General features: G+C 37.7%; 1 protein-coding gene across 2 annotated transcripts in view; it reads left to right on the top strand.

Annotated features, from left to right (window-relative positions):
* Positions 1 to 13,804, top strand: part of TRMT1L (tRNA methyltransferase 1 like) — a 37,048-nt gene extending 23,244 nt beyond the window's left edge. For both annotated transcript variants that reach the window (XM_069546291.1, XM_069546290.1), the window contains 5 exons: positions 5,791 to 5,869; positions 9,042 to 9,208; positions 10,028 to 10,090; positions 12,359 to 12,485; positions 12,587 to 13,804. In XM_069546291.1, the coding sequence (XP_069402392.1) occupies positions 5,791 to 5,869; positions 9,042 to 9,208; positions 10,028 to 10,090; positions 12,359 to 12,485; positions 12,587 to 12,839 (689 nt within the window). In that variant the 3' untranslated portion in view covers positions 12,840 to 13,804. The remainder of the gene's footprint in view (positions 1 to 5,790; positions 5,870 to 9,041; positions 9,209 to 10,027; positions 10,091 to 12,358; positions 12,486 to 12,586) is intronic.
* Positions 13,805 to 17,340: the final 3,536 nt, after the last annotated feature.

Here is a 17,340-nt window from a genome sequence, read left to right as displayed (position 1 = left end):
TTACCTCGTACCCCAGTGTTACTGATGGTATTCCTACCTTTAAAATTATGAACCAATTCTTACATGGAGATTTTTATCCTTTCATTTCTCACCATGAGTGTTTTACAATATCAGTGAGTAACTAAACTCAAATACACTCTGCTCAAATTTGATCCTGAATCTGTAAAAACTTAACATCTTTCCTTCTCCTTCAGGAGTCCTTCATGTTGCTTTATAATTTTGGACTGTTACTACATGGGTTTTTTTGTTTTGTTTTGTTTTAAAAATTGAAGAATATTTGATTTACACTGTTGTGTTAATTTCTGCTGTACAGCAAAGTGGCTCAGTTATACATGTATATACACCCTTTTTCATATTTTTTTCCATTGTGGTTTATCCCAGGAGACTTGATATAGTTCCTTGTGCTAAACAGTAGGACCTTGTTTTCTATCCATTCTAAATGTAATAGTTTACATCTACTAACCCAAACTTCCAGTTCATCCCTTTCCTGCCACAAGCCTCAATGTCTGAGTCTGTTTCTGTTTTGTAGATAGGTTCATTTGTGCCATATTTTAGATTCCACATATAACTGGTATTATATGGAATTTGTCACTAGAGTGTTTTTTTAATCAAACATTTTAAAGGATTTTTTACTTAATAAATTACTATTAAGTAATATGAATTGTTTTCTCATTGTTTGTAATCATATAGGACTTACAGAGTATAAATGAGTGTTTCTTTCCAAAAAGTCAGATCACTTAGAATTTTTTGTTCATCAATATGTAGTATATAATTTAAAAAATCAAATAGTTCTGCATCTTATTAATAAAGTAATGATATCTGCCCCACTCCCTAAAGTAACCAGCTATTAATAAAAATCTTACAGCTGTTTCTTCTAATGTTTAAAGTCTCTAATGTTTGATATCTTCCTTATTTCTAAGTTATATTGCCTATATCTTCCTTTCATGAAGACAACTATTCAGCATCTCAGACCAGCTCAGTCACATGCATGTACTTCTCCTCTCCAGTGTTGGCTTAATCAATATTCCGTGTTCATATTTTTATAAATATAAAAACTTTGTTTACAAGTTGTATTAGTTATCTATCTGTGTGTAACAAATTACCTCAAAACTTAGTGGTTTAAAACAGTGTTTATTTTCTCAGTTTCTCCTGAGTCAAGAATCTGGGCATAGCTCAGCTGGGTCCACTAGCTAAGGGTTGCCCACAAGGCTGCCGTCAAGGTGTTGGCTGGGGCTGCAGTCATCAAGGCCTGACTGGGCAAGGACCTGTTTACAAGCTCATTCACATGGTTATGAGCTGGATGTAGGTTGTTAGACTGAAGACCTGAGCACTTGTTGGCTGCTAAGAGGTGTTCTCAGTTCATTGTCAAGTAGTCTTCTTCACAGAATAGCAGCTCACTTCATCAGAAAGAACCAAAGAGAGAAAGGGAGAGAGAAAGAGAGAATATTGTTGTATTCTAGTCACTAGCTATGAGTCTCCAGATCCAGTGATCTCACATTCAAGGGGTGGAGATTATAGAAGGGTATGAATACCAGGATACAGGGATCATTGCTGGCTTTCTTAGAAGGCTGCTCCACAGAGATGAACCAGTTACAGTGCTGTAATAACTTTTTTATACACTTGTTCAATTACTCGAATTAATCATTACTATATATTTGTCACCTTTTGGGTGTGTATATCCTTTTCACAATCCATAATACAGTTTCAGTGCTTCTGTGATTTTGGTTAAAAACAACCTTTGGGTTTCATTTAATTCCGCTGGAGATAGTCCTCTTCTTCTAGTTTGGGTTGTTTGTTTCTAAGTCTGCCAAAAGCTGTTGCCCTAGGTCTCCGTTTTAGACTCATAATGGAAATTTTCTTTAGCTTTCTCCTTGTGATGTACTTCCTATATCTTAAATCTTATGTATTTTTCACCTTTCCTTCTTTACTTTCTCCTTTTGAAGCTACACTTTTTCCCTTAGAAGGATTTCCTTAGAAGGATTGCAGGGGCAAATATAGAAGTCTAGGTTAGAAGTTGTTTTTCCTCAGAATGTTTAAGATGTTATTCCTTTGTCTTTTAGCCTTCAATATTGACAAGTTTGCTGTTGTTCTTAGGAATACTCCTTTGTGTTTTTTTCTCTGAGTGCTCTTGAAATCTCTCTTCTTAACCCACTATTCTAAAATAACTTCAGGATGTTTATGAATTCATCTTTTTTAACTCATTGGGCTGCAGTCTATGAGCCGTTAAACTTGAGTTCTTCAGTTCTGATAATTTTTTTTCTATTTTCTCTTTGATAATTTTTTTCTCTCTATTTATTCTGTCCTCCCAGAACTCATTTTAGTTATATGATGGATCTTCTTGATTAATCCTCTAATTTTTTTACATCTCTATTTCTTAGCATTTAGTTCTTCTTTATAAATTTCCTTATTTTCCAACTTTCCTGCTTAAATTTGTCATACTTTGCTCATTTTCAAGAGTTATTTCATACTTTTATTGGTCTCTTTTTAATAGTATCCTATTCTTGTCTCAGAGATGTGAAATCTAATCTTACCTCTATGATACTATTGATTATAGTTGGGTATATTTCATATTTAGGGGAGGATAGGTTTTTCATTTTGCTTATTTTTGTATTGTTGCTATTATTTTGTTGTTTTATTCTTTCCTATTTCTGGTTTGCAATTCTGTTCTTGTCATAGTGTATCTCAAATGTCTAGTTATGTTGAAGTTCTTGGGGCAGGGCTTATAAACTGATAAGTAATAAGAAGGCAGTCTGCCTTTTCACTACAAGAACTCCCAAAAGACAGTCAGCCAATCTGTGTGTGTGTTTTTTCTCCTGGATTGGTAAGTACTTAGGCAGAGGAACTTTGCAGTCTTTTATCAGCTTTCTAGGAACCATGTTGGGGAAGGAGACTGGAAGGTCTTAGCATTTGTACAGACTTTTACTTCAGTTCAGTTCAGTCGCTCAGTCGCGTCTGACTCTTTGCGAAACCCATGAATCGCAGCACGCCAGGCCTCCCTGTCCATCACCAACTTCCGGAGTTCAATCAGACTCACGTCCATCGAGTCAGTGATGCCATCCAGCCATCTCATCCTCTGTTGTCCTCTTCTTCTCCTGCCCCCAATCCCTCCCAGCATCAAAGTCTTTTCCAATGAGTCAACTCTTCGCATGAGGTGGCCAAAGTATTGGAGTTTCAGCTTTAGCATCAGTCCTTCCAAAGAAATCCCAGGGTTGATCTTCTTCAGAATGGACTGGTTGGATCTCCTTGCAGTCCAAGGGACTCTCAAGAGTCTTCTCCAACACCACAGTTCAAAAGCATCAATTCTTCGGCGCTCAGCCGCCTTCACAGTCCAACTCTCACATCCATACATGACTACCGGAAAAACCATAGCCTTGACTAGACGGACCTTAGTCGGCAAAGTAATGTCTCTGCTTTTAAATATGCTATCTAGGTTGGTCATAACTTTTCTTCCAAGGAGTAAGCGTCTTTTAATTTCATGGCTACAGTCACCATCTGCAGTGATTTTGGAGCCCCAAAAAGTAAAGTCTGACACTGTTTCCACTGTTTCCCATCTATTTCCCATGAAGTGATGGGACCGGATGCCATGATCTGTTTTCTGAATGTTAAGCTTTAAGCCAACTTTTTCACTTTCCTATTTCACTTTCATCAAGAGGCTTTTTAGTTCCTCTTCACTTTCTGCCATAAGGGTGGTGTCATCTGCATATCTGAGGTGATTGATATTTCTCCTGGCAATCTTGATTCCAGCTTGTGTTTCTTCCAGTCCAGCATTTCTCATGATGTACTCTGCATAGAAGTTAAATAAGCAGGATGACAATATACAGCCTTGACACACTCCTTTACCTATTTGGAACCAGTCTGTTGTTCCATGTCCAGTTCTAACTGTTCTTTTCATATATCTCCTCACTCTTAACTGTCACTAATGCCCCTGATTCCAGATCCTCTGTGGTTCAGCCTCACCCAAGATTAACTTCCTCTTTTGGATGGAGAAGACACAGAAGCCTGTTGATCTTAGAGAAGATCTACAAGTCTTGAAATTTTAAAATGAAGTCTTTTTTTTTTTTTTTCCACATTACCACCCTATTTCCATCTTCAGAGACAATCAGTACTTTCAATTCTCAAGCCTTTTCAGGTCCCACAATGCCAGTGGGCTTGCTGTTTATTGGTAGCCTGTCTACCCATTTCAGGCTCGGGCTTTAGCTTTCTATGACCTGCTAAATCAGTTAACCCCTTGTATATCTGCTTCTCACTTCTAAAATTTTATTGACATTTCTCATCATCTTCTCTCTTCTCACATTTTATTTATCTTTGGGGTTTGAATTTTATTCCTTTGTTCTCATCTTAATAATGCTTTAAGAAACAGAAGAGATTAAAGTATGTGTTCAGTCCATTTTATTTAAAGTCTCTAAATAGTTTGAATTCCTCATCTGGAATTACCTTCATGGCCTATTTACCAGTGATATAGAAATAGTAGTTCTTTCTTTCTTGACACCTTCATTTTTTTCTACTTCGTAACTTAAAATGATAACCTTGATCCTTGAAGATGCTGATGCTCATCAGGCACTAAGAAATCCTAGGCAAGGGTCTCCAAAAAAGACATAGGTTTATATGACGGGATCATTTTGCAAAATACATCAGGAAACAAACTGACAAATATTTGTGTGCTGCCTGCGGTAAGTTGGTACAACTGACAGAACCATAAATGTGAATCACCCTACTTTGGGTAATTCTGCCTGTAGTACATGTAATTTAATTATTTAATGGTTTCAGGGAAGATGTCTTGAATATATTCGTATAGCATTTGAGCAGCATCATTCTCAACAAAGCTAAGGTCAGTGATAACCACACTTTCTAAGGCTGAAAGGTAGACCTAGGAACAAACAATGAAGGCGGCCATTAAGTATATATACAACTGTGAATTATGCCACTTAATTGCATTGAATGACAGAGTGGTATCAGATAGCAAGAGGCTATAGACCCATGCCCCTACTGCCATAATCCTGGGTTCTGGATATATCTAGGACCCATTGATCAGATCAGGCCATTCGGAGAAAGTGAATGATCAACCCAGAAATGGACCGGGGGAACTCAGTTGGAGAGAATCTGATTTAAAATGACTATTCTGAGTCTTAAGTGAAGAGGAAAGTCCATGGTAGAATATCATGCCATTTTGGAAACTAAGACTAGGTCTTGTATCTCCCCAGTCATCTTCTGATTACATCAGGGCCCTCATTGCTCTTTAAACTGAATTAGTTTCTTCTAGCCTACATGTCTGGGACTGAATATGCATCAAGCCTAGGGAATAGAGTAATTCATTTTCTCTTCCCAATTACAGAAGAGTTAACTTATGGGAAATGTCGTTATTTTGATGGATGTTGGTTATATGGGTATGTACATTTGTTAAAGCTCATCAACCTTTTCACATAAAACATACATTTTACTGCATGTAAATTATACCCTAATCAGTTGATTTTAAAATATGGATAGCTTGTGGAATTTATAAGACTCCTGCTGAAATTATTTCAGGTAGTATAGTGACTAAAAACTATGCCTCTAATTTTGACATGGATTTCTGTATCTTTCTTAAGCTTTAATCATCTAATCTACATAACTGAGATCTTAATACCTGCTTCAGAGAGTTTTAAGGATTAAATTTTTTAATGCATATAAATGCACAATACCTGGCACATAGTAGATCCTCAGTGTTGTAGCTGCAAATTATTACTTATATAACAATTACTACTGTTTACGTTGTCATTTCTCCTTTGATTTCTTTTTATTACCTTTTCACAGAAAACCCATATAGACAGCTACCCTGTAATTGTCATGGAAGCATGCCTGGAAAGACAGCAATAGAACTTGGACCTCTATGGTATGTGCCTAAGCGTAGTAATGTATTCAGAGTTTATGCATGTATTGACCTGGTTGCTGACTTTTGATTACTGTGGTAGAAGACAAATTTAGGTTCAATAAATATAGGTAAATATAATTCTTTTCCCCTATGAACCTGAGTGACTGAGTGAAGTTGCTCAGTTGTGTCCGACTCTTTGCAACCCCATGGACACCAGGCTCCTCTGTCCGTGGGATTTTCTAGGCAAGAGTACTGACTGGAGTGGGTTGCCATTTCCTTCTCCAATTTCTTTTCACATTTTTCTATACCATTATTCTTCCAAGTTTGTCAGAGTTAAGATGAAGTTGGATCAAAGAAAAGCCAAGCTGATCTGCAAACTAAATAACTCATTCCTGCGTAGTAAGGATGAGGCTTTTTTTAGCTGATAATTATAGAACTAGGGTATGATTTTAAAGTGATCACTATAACTTTTTATAGACCAGTCAACTAATGTAAAAGTTCTTTGTGGAATTAATTTTAAGGAAGAAGGGCATGTTAAAGTAAATGTCTGCTTTTGTATTAGGTAAAGCTATGTGACACAGCTGCAAATATTTACTGTATCTGTGTGCTCTTTGCATCCTTGATAACTAGTTATGGTGTTTTTCATGTTTGAAAGTTGAATTGCTTTTACTCACAATCCTTCCCATAAGCTGTTTGTTAATAGAGATTCTTGGAGAAATTTGAGATTGCTAATAGCATTGTAATAAGAATCATTGCAAACTTCAGCCTCATTACTTTATAAGGCCAAGGTTTAGTCATTGCAAGCTGGTTTTAGAAAAGGCAGAGGAACCAGAGATCAAATTGCCAACATCCGCTGGATCATGGAAAAAGCAAGAGAGTTCCAGAAAAACATCTACTTCAGCTTTATTGACTATGCCAAAGCCTTTGACTGTGGATCACAATAAACTGTGGAAAATTCTGAAAGAGATGGGAATACCAGACCACCTCGACCTGCCTCTTGAGAAATCTGTATGCAGGCCAGGAAGCAACAGTTAGAACTGGACATGGAACAACAGACTGGTTCCAAATAGAAGGAGTGTGTCAAGGCTGTATATTGTCACCCTGCTTATTTAACTTCTATGCAGAGTACATCATGGGAAACGCTGGACTGGAAGAAGTACAAGCTGGAATCGAGATTGCCGGGAGAAATATCAATCACCTCAGATATGCAGATGACACCACCCTTATGGCAGAAAGTGAAGAGGAACTAAAAAGCCTCTTGATGAAAGAGGAGAGTGAAAAAGTTGGCTTAAAGTTCAACATTCAGAAAAGGAAGATCATGGCACCTGGTCCCATCACTTCATGGGAAATAGATGGGGAAACAGTGGAAACAGTGTCAGACTTTATTTTGGGGGGCTCCAAAATCACTGCAGACGGTGACTGCAGCCATGAAATTAAAAGACGCTTACTCCTTGGAAGAAAAGTTATGACCAACCTAGATAGCATATTCAAAAGCAGAGACATTACTTTGCTGACTAAGGTCCGTCTAGTCAAGGCTATGGCTTTTCCGGTAGTCGTGTATGGATGTGAGAGTTGGACTGTGAAGAAGGCTGAGCACCGAAGAATTGATGCTTTTGAACTGTGGTGTTGGAGAAGACTCTTGAGAGTCCCTTGGACTGCAAGGAGATCCAACCAGTCCATTCTGGAGGAGATCAACCCTGGGATTTCTTTGGAAGGACTGATGCTAAAGCTGAAACTCCAATACTTTGGCCACCTTATGCAAAGAGTTGACTCACTGGAAAAGACTTTGATGCTGGGAGGGATCTGGGGCAGGAGAAGGGGACGACAGAGGATGAGATGGCTGGATGGCATCACTGACTCGATGGATGTTAGTCTGAGTGTACTCCGGGAGTTAGTGATGGACAGGGAGGCCTGGCGTGCTGCGATTCATGGAGTCGCAAAGAGTCAGACACGACTGAGCAACTGAAATCTAAAAATTAACTTAATGGTAAACATATTTGTACTGATGCCCATTATTTTATTTTCAAGTAAATACTTTTAGATTAAGAAATGACCTGGCCAGCCTTGTCTTCTAGAACTCTCAGTCACCTGCAGTATATTGACCCTACTCACTCTTGGAACTGGAGAAGTTCAGAGTAACAGGTTGCTAGATCCAGAAAGATCTCCTAGCCCAACTCTTCCCTCATTTTACCAAATGAAAAAATGATGGCACAGAGTATTTAAGTGTTGGATAAAACTGATCCCTCAGGATTTAATTAGTTGCACACACACAGCCAGAATTTTTTTTTTGACCTCCAAGACTGAACAGTAACTTAAGGTTTTCTCACTTAAAGCCATTGTTCATGTCTTTACACTCGTCCAGTCTCTTCTCCCTTCCCTTCCTCTAGTTCAAATTCTGCATCCTTTTTGAAGTGTCACTCCTTAATGCTTAAATCCAAAATAATCTTTGAATTGTCTTTTAGTAAATCTTACATTGATCACTCATTTGACACTTAAAATCACATATCATTTCATATATATTTGCTAACCCTAGTAATAGCTACTGTTTCTTGAGGATATACCTTGTATTAGGGATTGTAGGTGTATTATCTCATTTAATTCCCCTACGTCTGTGAGAAGTTTTATTTTCCATATTATAAGGAATGTGAGACTCAAAACAATAGTTACTCAAGATTACGTAGCTAATAAGTGGTGGAAAGGCTTGTCTGACCTGGAATTCATATTCTGTCCGTTATACTTGTGATTCTCAAATTAAATGGGAAACATATCAGACTGAGCCCTGGGCTACTTTTTAACTACATCACCACCAGCACATGTAATTCTTATGGATGTCACCCTGCCCCGCCATATATGCCCTGGAACTAAGGGTTACTGTTACTGATAGGAATATGCATTGTGAAAACCTCTGCATTACTGTGTGTCCCAGTCTAGATGCTGTCTACATTTATAGGCTTTCATAGGGTAAACAGTCAATTTTATACTTCGCTGTATCTTATGCCTCTATGTACAACAGAACATACACCTTATGAGGGCTCCGTAAGTTGACCTACTGTGAATAAAATTTCCTTTACTAATCCCACTAGCTTAGAGAATTGACATGATAAAGTGGGCAAATTATCTTAGTCGTTGTTTAATTATGAAGACTTTATTAAAGAAAACACTTCTTGAATCTAATTCTATATTCTTTTTTCAGGTCAAGTTCCCTTTTCAATACTGGATTCCTCAAAAGAATGCTGTCTGAATCTCTTCACCATGGCTTAGATGACATTCAGACCCTAATAAAGACACTCATCTTTGAGTCAGAGTGTACTCCTCAAAGTCAGTTTTCAGTTCATGCACCTTCAAATCTCAACAAGCAAGGTGACTTAACACTAATTTACTAGGTTACGAACTGTTTATCAAAAATACTCCATCTTTAATGTTATAATTAAAAGCAATATAAGTAGTACGCTTTAAGTAAATTCTCTGTAATGAGTCCCAATTAGCTTTTTTTTTTAATTGCGTTGTTTTCTTCAAGTTTATATTAGGGGCCTGAAAGGAATGATGGTTTTGTTTTATAGATGTATTTTTTAAACTTTAGTAGATTGAAAGAACTAAAAGTCTCTGATGCTGGGAGGGATTGGGGGCAGGAGAAGGGGATGACAGAGGATGAGATGGCTGGATGGCATCACGGACTCAATGGACGTAATTCTGAGTGGACTCCGGGAGATGGTGATGAACAGGGAGGCCTGGCGTGCTGGGATTCATGGGGTCGCAAAGAGTTGGACACGACTGAGCAACTGAACTGAACTGAAAAGTCTATTCTGATTTTATTACCCTGTATCTGCTTTCTGGAAAGAGAAACTTTAGGTCATTCTAACAGTGTGGCCAAAAATTTTGTAATATCCATCGAGACATGGAAGCTAGGTTTACACTTACCACTCAGGAAAGTTAAGTTTTTTCTCCTTTGTTTTCTCTTTAGTATAAATAGGCTTTTGTAGTTTTATCTGGCTATTGATAGAAGGGTGGGCCTGTTAGGTATCTTAGAGGGTCAAAAAATGACTTCTTGGAATTTGTTTTGGTCACAGAATCTCATATATTCATAGAAGCAGTGCATAGATTTAGTAAGCTTTTATGTAAACTTCAAATTGTTGCTTAATATCCTGTAAACTATTTTGCTTCCATTTGTTCTAATTTTAGAAGAATGCGGTGTATTTATTAAAACTACAGATGATACCACAACGGACAGTCACAGTGCACAAGGTACGTGTGTGTGTGTATGAACACATCTGTGTAAGAGCACGCAGCAGCAGGGTAACTGAAAGAGAAGAGGTTGCTTTGGTAGCCTACTTCAAATTCATTTTCATCTTATTATATCAGCAACCAAATTACAGTAGACCTTGTTTATCTGGCATTTGCATAGTTCAAAACTTCTGTTAATGTGTACTTTGTTCACATCTCTGGTATATGGTGATCCCCTTGTAAGAGCTATACAAGATGTTAAAAGAAATGTCATTGATTAACCAGAAGACCCTATACACTGGCCATAAGAATTTTATTACATAGCCTTTCTTATAATTTGAGGTGTGTACATACTTTAAAATATACTTGTATTAGGCATTATAAATTCATATCAAAGGATTTTAAGATTTATAATGGCGATGCTTAATGTCTAAGGTTTTTAGAAGGCAATGTTAGATTCTAAATCTGTTTTGTATACAGGCAAAAACAGTGTTGAGACTGAAAGAACCAAGGACTATAGTTACAAGCTGTAATTTTGTATTAGTTGCATAACATTTTAGTGTTGATTTTCAAAGAGAAGAAAATTTCAACTCCTGCTAATAGCTTATGGTTTAATAACTACATACTGTTCCCAACAGTCATGTTCATTTAGCATCTTCAACTAATTTGTTAGGATTCAAATCACTTAAAAATGATTTATTCTCCTTAATTTCTCTGTTGGAGGGAAGAGAAAGGCATTCCAGTATACTGTAAAATACATTAAATTTAAGAGTATCATTCTACTTCTTTGTGTCATTTGTTATATAACCTCAGCCAGGTCCCCCACCTTTAAGAGTTGTCATAAAACCTTTTTAGAATAAGGTAAAAACATAAGTTTTTAAAATATTGAAAATCTCTGAGCCTTTCTCATGTATAAATTAAGGTAATTAGACTAATCTCTCTGGATTCTTTTATAGCTCTAAAATTATGATTGTTCTAAACTAGTATAACAACATATAAAATCTTACATGATAGAAAATATCAGGCAAAAGAAATCTATGGACTGCTGATGATAGTAATTGGAAGGTATTAGATTTTTAGTCTCAGACTTTCCTAACTCCTGGGGTACATATGCCTTCTTAGATTTAATGTGACAGTATAATCAGGTTTTAATTATCTGATTTAATGGGGAAGCCATGAGTCAATACTTCAAAATATTTATCTTTGAATGCAGTTTATCATTCATTTTCATGCATCAAATTTGTCTTCTGAACACTTTTGCTTAAATGAATGTTCATGAAAATTTTAAATTTGGCCATAGTAACATTCATATAGAAATATAGAGCTGAACATTCAGAAAAAAATCTCCATATGGTAACTTGGATATCTCAGTTGTCTTCCTTTTGTGATTTTTGAAGGGATACATTGCTAGAAACTTACTTGCTAGCTTCCTTTCACTGAAAATGTAAAGGCTAAGTACTGCGATAAAAAGTAGGCAATGAGATCATACAGTGTACTCATAAATTCCTATATGCAAGCCCCTGAGACTGACTTTGTGTTCGTTTTGTGTTCAATGAAGACTACCGTATATCAAACAGTTAAGTCTTGAACAGCCCTGGGATTAATCCATGTGTAACTTAAAGTCAGTCCTTCATCCACAGATTCAACAAACTGAACCATGTGTTACTGTAGTTTCTCCCTGTTGAAAAATATCCATGTTGAAGTAGACCCACACAATTCAAAACCGCATTGTTCACAAGGGCCAGTTCTACTGGTGTTCAGTAGAGAATACAAGTATAGAAATAAAGGACCTTATTCTCCAGGAACTTAGAATATAAATAGAAATAAAGGACCTTATTCTCCAGGAACTTAGAATATAATTTCAGAAGGATTTATACACATTATTAAAGACCTAAATACATGAAACAAGAAAACATATAATAACAGAACTTAATCAAACTCAGAGTAGTGTTGAGAGCAGTGAAATCTGTGGAATGACTGGCCCAGGTTTCAAAAATGGCTTTCTACAGAAGATGGAGGTAGGCTTGAGGCTTAAAACTGAAGAAGGTAGAAAAGTTCTGATTCAGCAAACAGTTAAACAGTAAAATTACATGAGTAAAGGATAGTGAAAATATAAAGAATAAATATTACAATAAAAGCTATGTTACTGTAAGAATTAAGATTGGATAGATAGGTCAAAATGTTGTGTCAAAGGATTTAGACTTGAAGATAGTATGTAGTTATTAAAATATCTGGCTTGTAATTTTTAAGAGAATGCTAACTTTCTGTGTTTATATCTGTACATTTCAGGAAAGAGAAAAAGTAATGAAACAACTGCAAATTTAGTCAAGAGGCAAAAGACTGATGTCAATACTGAACATCCTCCCTTTTATTACAACATCCACAGACACAGCATTAAAGGAATGAATATGCCAAAGTAAGACAGACCGTGAATGACAAACTGTATATATTTAGTATTTTTATGACATTATGATTTAAAACAAGAACCTCATTTTTTTTTGCCTTTCCTTGTTGCAGGTTAAAAAAGTTTTTGTGCTATCTTTCTCAAGCAGGCTTTCGAGTAAGCCGAACTCATTTTGATCCAATGGGAGTTCGTACAGATGCACCTCTAATGCAGTTTAAATCCATCCTTTTGAAGTACAGCACCCCTACTTACACTGGAGGACAGTCAGAGGGCCATGTCCAACCAGCATCTGAAGATACAGTAGCTGACAGGGTTGAAATGTCAGTGAATGACAAAGCAGAAGCAGGTGGTTGCAGAAGATGGTAATGTAAAGGAAAGTTTCTCAGATGTCTGTGTTGGTGACCTAATAGTTCTCTATAACAACTATAGTGCTTTTTCTATTCTTTCAATTCAGTTGTGTAAAAAAAAAAAAAAAAAAAAAAAAAACACAGTGCTCTTTTCATTCAGAAAATTAGCAGTTTCTAATTTAGCTGGTTTGGGAGCTATGCTTTCCAAGTTTTTCTTATTTTAAAGAAAACTTAAAATTTTAATGAAAACATTTCATATGAAGCCAAGTTTGTGACTGAGATCACCCTACTGTTGAATAACTAAGAAAATGTTCACATGCAGAGTGTATGGAATTTTATGTTATGAAAATAACACATTACTTAATCTCAGCTCTACTTAAAGTGATTCATGATGTTTATCTTTTCTGTTTTGTAATGTGTAAGATGAATCCAAAATCCTTTTATTAAAGTGACCCTAAATAGGAATAGTGTCCTTTCTGATTACAAATATTATTTCACAAATACAGGCTAAAATATATTCCCAAGTTCAAGAAATCTTATTTCTCCAACTAAATACTTATAAGAAAATGTATTTCTCTCTCTGATAAGTTTAAAGTCTGATGATTACACTTTAGAGTTAGATTTTGTTGAAATAAATTGAGACTACTGTTCTAATATAATTGTTTACAAGCACGAAATTCTGAGGAGAGATTTCGTTATGAATTAAACAAACTGGGTGATCTCAAGTGCCTCAGTTAATGCACGTACAATATTCATTCGCTTGGTTATGCTACCTCTCAGGGGTAAAACTTGTCACCTTATGAATTTATGAAGTGAGGATTTTCTTGCTTTTGGGGGTGGGTTTTTTTGTTTTGTTTTGCTTGTTTTTTTGGTTTGTGTATGTGCTAATTTTTTGTACAAGTAGCCCAGGCTAACATGACTATGGAAATTAGTTGGAAAAAAATATCTTGTTTCCATTAATAAATATGGTTGGTTCTTGCTTCATCTGAATATAATTTTGTGTGAAAAGGTATACCAAAAATTTAGATTTTTGTCCCAAGGATTTAATACACCTTTACCTAAGTGTTTCTTAGAAAAACTAACTTTTTTACAAGTATTAAGCTTGGGAAATGGAGGAAGAGAAATGACTGAAAGGTTTAAGTATATCATGTAAAAAAACCACTCCCATGACATACACAGAAATTCAGGGAGTTGGGGTTGCATCAACATAAGAGTATTAATTTAGAAGAAATATAAGAAAAAATCTTCATGTTATTACAGCATAATCTTAGAAGGATGCTTTTTCTTGTCTCCAATTAATGGAATTTTAGTAAAGGAATAGATAAAGTACATGTTAGTTTCTATGACCATTAAAAGAAAACCTTTATTATTCTTGCCAGTTAATTCACAAACACGAAAAGAAATAAAAGTTGTTATTTTTTTGTATAGTTAAGAAAAGTTTCTGTAAATCCATGAGACAAAATCAGCATTTGGACTATCTGATTATTTTAAATGTATATGTATGGGGAGAGGAAATAAGGTGAAGGAATAGGAGGATATAGAACCCATCTCCCCCTACTAACATATGAAAAATACATCTACATGTGGAACAATTTTCACTGAAAACAAACTGGAACCTGTCAGATATACAACCAAGGCTGTATAAAAGATCCACACAGAAACAGGTAAGGAAAAACAAGCAATCAGGTAGGGACCTGTGACCCTGGGAGGGAGCTTGGAGGAAAAGGGAGATTACCCTCCCTGGAGGGCAAGTGGTTCAAGCCACACATTGGGTGCCTCAGCCTGGGGTCCAACAAAGAGAAGATGAGGCCCTTGGCTGGTTGGAGGGCCAATGAGAATAACGGGGGCTCTGGGAAGGCTGTATTCTACTCATGAGGAGCCCCTGGATACTCACGTGGCCCCAAAGCTGGGTGGAAAGGGCAATTGAAATGGAAACCTCACAGACATTCTCCATGACCACTCTGGTATGCCCGCCACCACCCCCAGCCTGCGCTGAGCAGATGCTCCAGCACTGCGGGCCTTGCGCTGCATATTCACCATGAAGCAAGGATTGCCACAACTGTGGAAAAGCTCAGCTGGCTATGAGATGCTAAAGGCAGCTCAAACCCTACGTGTTGTCTTAGCAAGGTGAGGAGCAGCCGTTTCCGGTGATGGCACAGCAGAGTCAGTCAGGAAGGTCACCTCAGCCCTCGCCTAACGCCCACTGTGCACCTCTTACTCCAGCACTGCTCCCTGCTGGTGTGAAGGTGAGTACTGGGAGGAACAACAGCACACACTGAAAGCTACCTGAGCCAGCCTGGACCTGACCCTCGGGGCTTCTGCTCCAGCAGCGTGAGACCTGACCCCACCCCTGCGGGCAACTGAGAAGAGGGGAAGCCCTGCCTCACACCCGACTCCAGCCCCTCCACCTCCAACCCCGCCTCCCACCAAGTGACAGCTGCCAGCTCGCTCCTCTGAAGAAAGACGTGACCCGTGTTCATGTCCGATCCAGCTCTCCCACCAAAGAACACGCAGACTACAAGGGCTACTCCCACATAAGGACTCCTTCAAGCATGCCAGAGCGAACTGTTTCACCTGATTGCACAGGGACAGAGAAAAATAAGCCAAATAAGATGACAGAGGAATTTCAGTTGAAAGAGCAAGAGAAAATGGTTATAGCGGGGGAACTGATGAAATAAATATTTACCAGGTAAAAGAATTCAAAGCATTAGTAATAAGAATGCTACCTGAACTAGGAAAAGGGATAGATGAATACAGTGAGAAACTTTTAAAGGAACTAGAAAATATAAGAGAGAACCAGTCAAAACTGAACACAATTACTGAAATGACAAGCACTAGAAAGAATGACCAGCTCACTGGGTAATACAGAACACATAAGTAACCTGGAAGACAGAACAAGGGAAACTACCCAATCACACAACAAAAAGAAAAACTTTTTTAAATGTTAAGATCACACTTCTAGGGATCTCTAGGATAACGTGTATCAACATTCACATTATAGGGGTCCCAGAAGAGAGATGGGGGTCAAAAATGTATTTAATGAAATTATGGCTCAAAGTGATGAAAGGGAAAAACATGCAACCTAGGATACCTCTACCCAGCAAGATTATCATTTAGAATTGAAGGTGAGATAAAGAACTCAGATAAGCAAAAATGGAAAGTGTTCCTCAATACCAAGCCAACCCTAAAAGCAAATGCTGAAGGTTCTTCTGTAAATGGAAAAGGCTCTAACAAGAAATTATAGGAAAGGACAGTCCCATTAGTAAAGGCAAATATGTAGTAAAGCCAAGTATCAACCACTCAAGCTAGCACAAAGGTTAAAAGACAAAAAACTTATAAATCAATTATAATTGTAATTACTAAGGGAGTTGTCCTCTTCCACATGGTCCAACAGTTAGGATTCCTGGCTTTCACTCAGGTGGCGTGGGTTTGACTCCTGGTGTGGGAAGGAAGAGATTTTGGGTGGCTTCCCTAGTGGCTCAGATGGTAAAAAATTCACCTGCAATGTGGGAGACCTGGGTTTGATGCCTGGGTTAGAAGATCCCTTGGAGAAGGGAGAGGCTACCCACTCCAGTACTCTGGCCTGGAGAATTCCATAGACAAAGGAGCCTGGCAGTCTACAGTCCATGGGGTCACAAAGAGTCGGACATGACTGAGTGACTTTCACTTTAGTAAAGGAATAAACTGCTGCTGCTCAGTCGCTTCAGTCGTGTCCAACTCTGTGCGACCCCATAGATGGCAGCCCACCAGGCTCCCCCGTCCCTGGGATTCTCCAGGCAAGAACACTGGAGTGGGTTGCCATTTCTTTCTCCAGTGCGTGAAAGTGAAAAGTGAAAGTGAAGTCGCACAGTTGTGTCTGACTCTTAGCGACCCCATGGACTGCAGCCTACCAGACTCCTCCATCCATAGGATTTTCCAGGCAAGAGTACTGGAGTGGGGTGCCATTGCCTTCTCCGAAAGGAATAAACATGAAGATGTAAAATATAACAAGAAATAACTAAGTAGAGGAAAAGGTAGTAAAAACATAGATCCTTTAAAATGTGTTTGAACCTAAAGGACTATCTGTTTAAAATGAATCAATACAGAATCATGGAACCCCATGGTAACCACAAAACACCTACAATAGATACACAAAAACAAGGACGACCACAAATACACCACGAAGGAAAATCGTCAAACCACAATGGAAGAAACAAAAAAGGGACAGGGAAGAACCACAGAATAAGCAAAAAGTAATTTCCCATCACTTCATTGCAAATAGAAGGGAAAGAAAGCAGTGACAGATTTCCTCTTAGGCCCTAAAATAATTGCAGATGGTGACTGAAGCCATGAAATTAGATGATTGCCTCTTAGCAGAAAACCTGACAAACCTAGACAGTGTGTTACAAAACAAAGACATCACTTTGCCGACAAAGATATGTATAGTCAAGGGTATGAGGTCTTTCCAGCAGTCATGTACGGATGTGAGAGCTGGACCATAAGGCAGGCCGAGACGGAAGAATTAATGCTTTCAAACTGTG

Source organism: Ovis canadensis, chromosome 12 (assembly GCF_042477335.2).
Source record: "Ovis canadensis isolate MfBH-ARS-UI-01 breed Bighorn chromosome 12, ARS-UI_OviCan_v2, whole genome shotgun sequence".
Classification (NCBI taxonomy): domain Eukaryota; kingdom Metazoa; phylum Chordata; class Mammalia; order Artiodactyla; family Bovidae; genus Ovis; species Ovis canadensis.
This window is presented reverse-complemented; position numbering and strand designations above follow the sequence as displayed.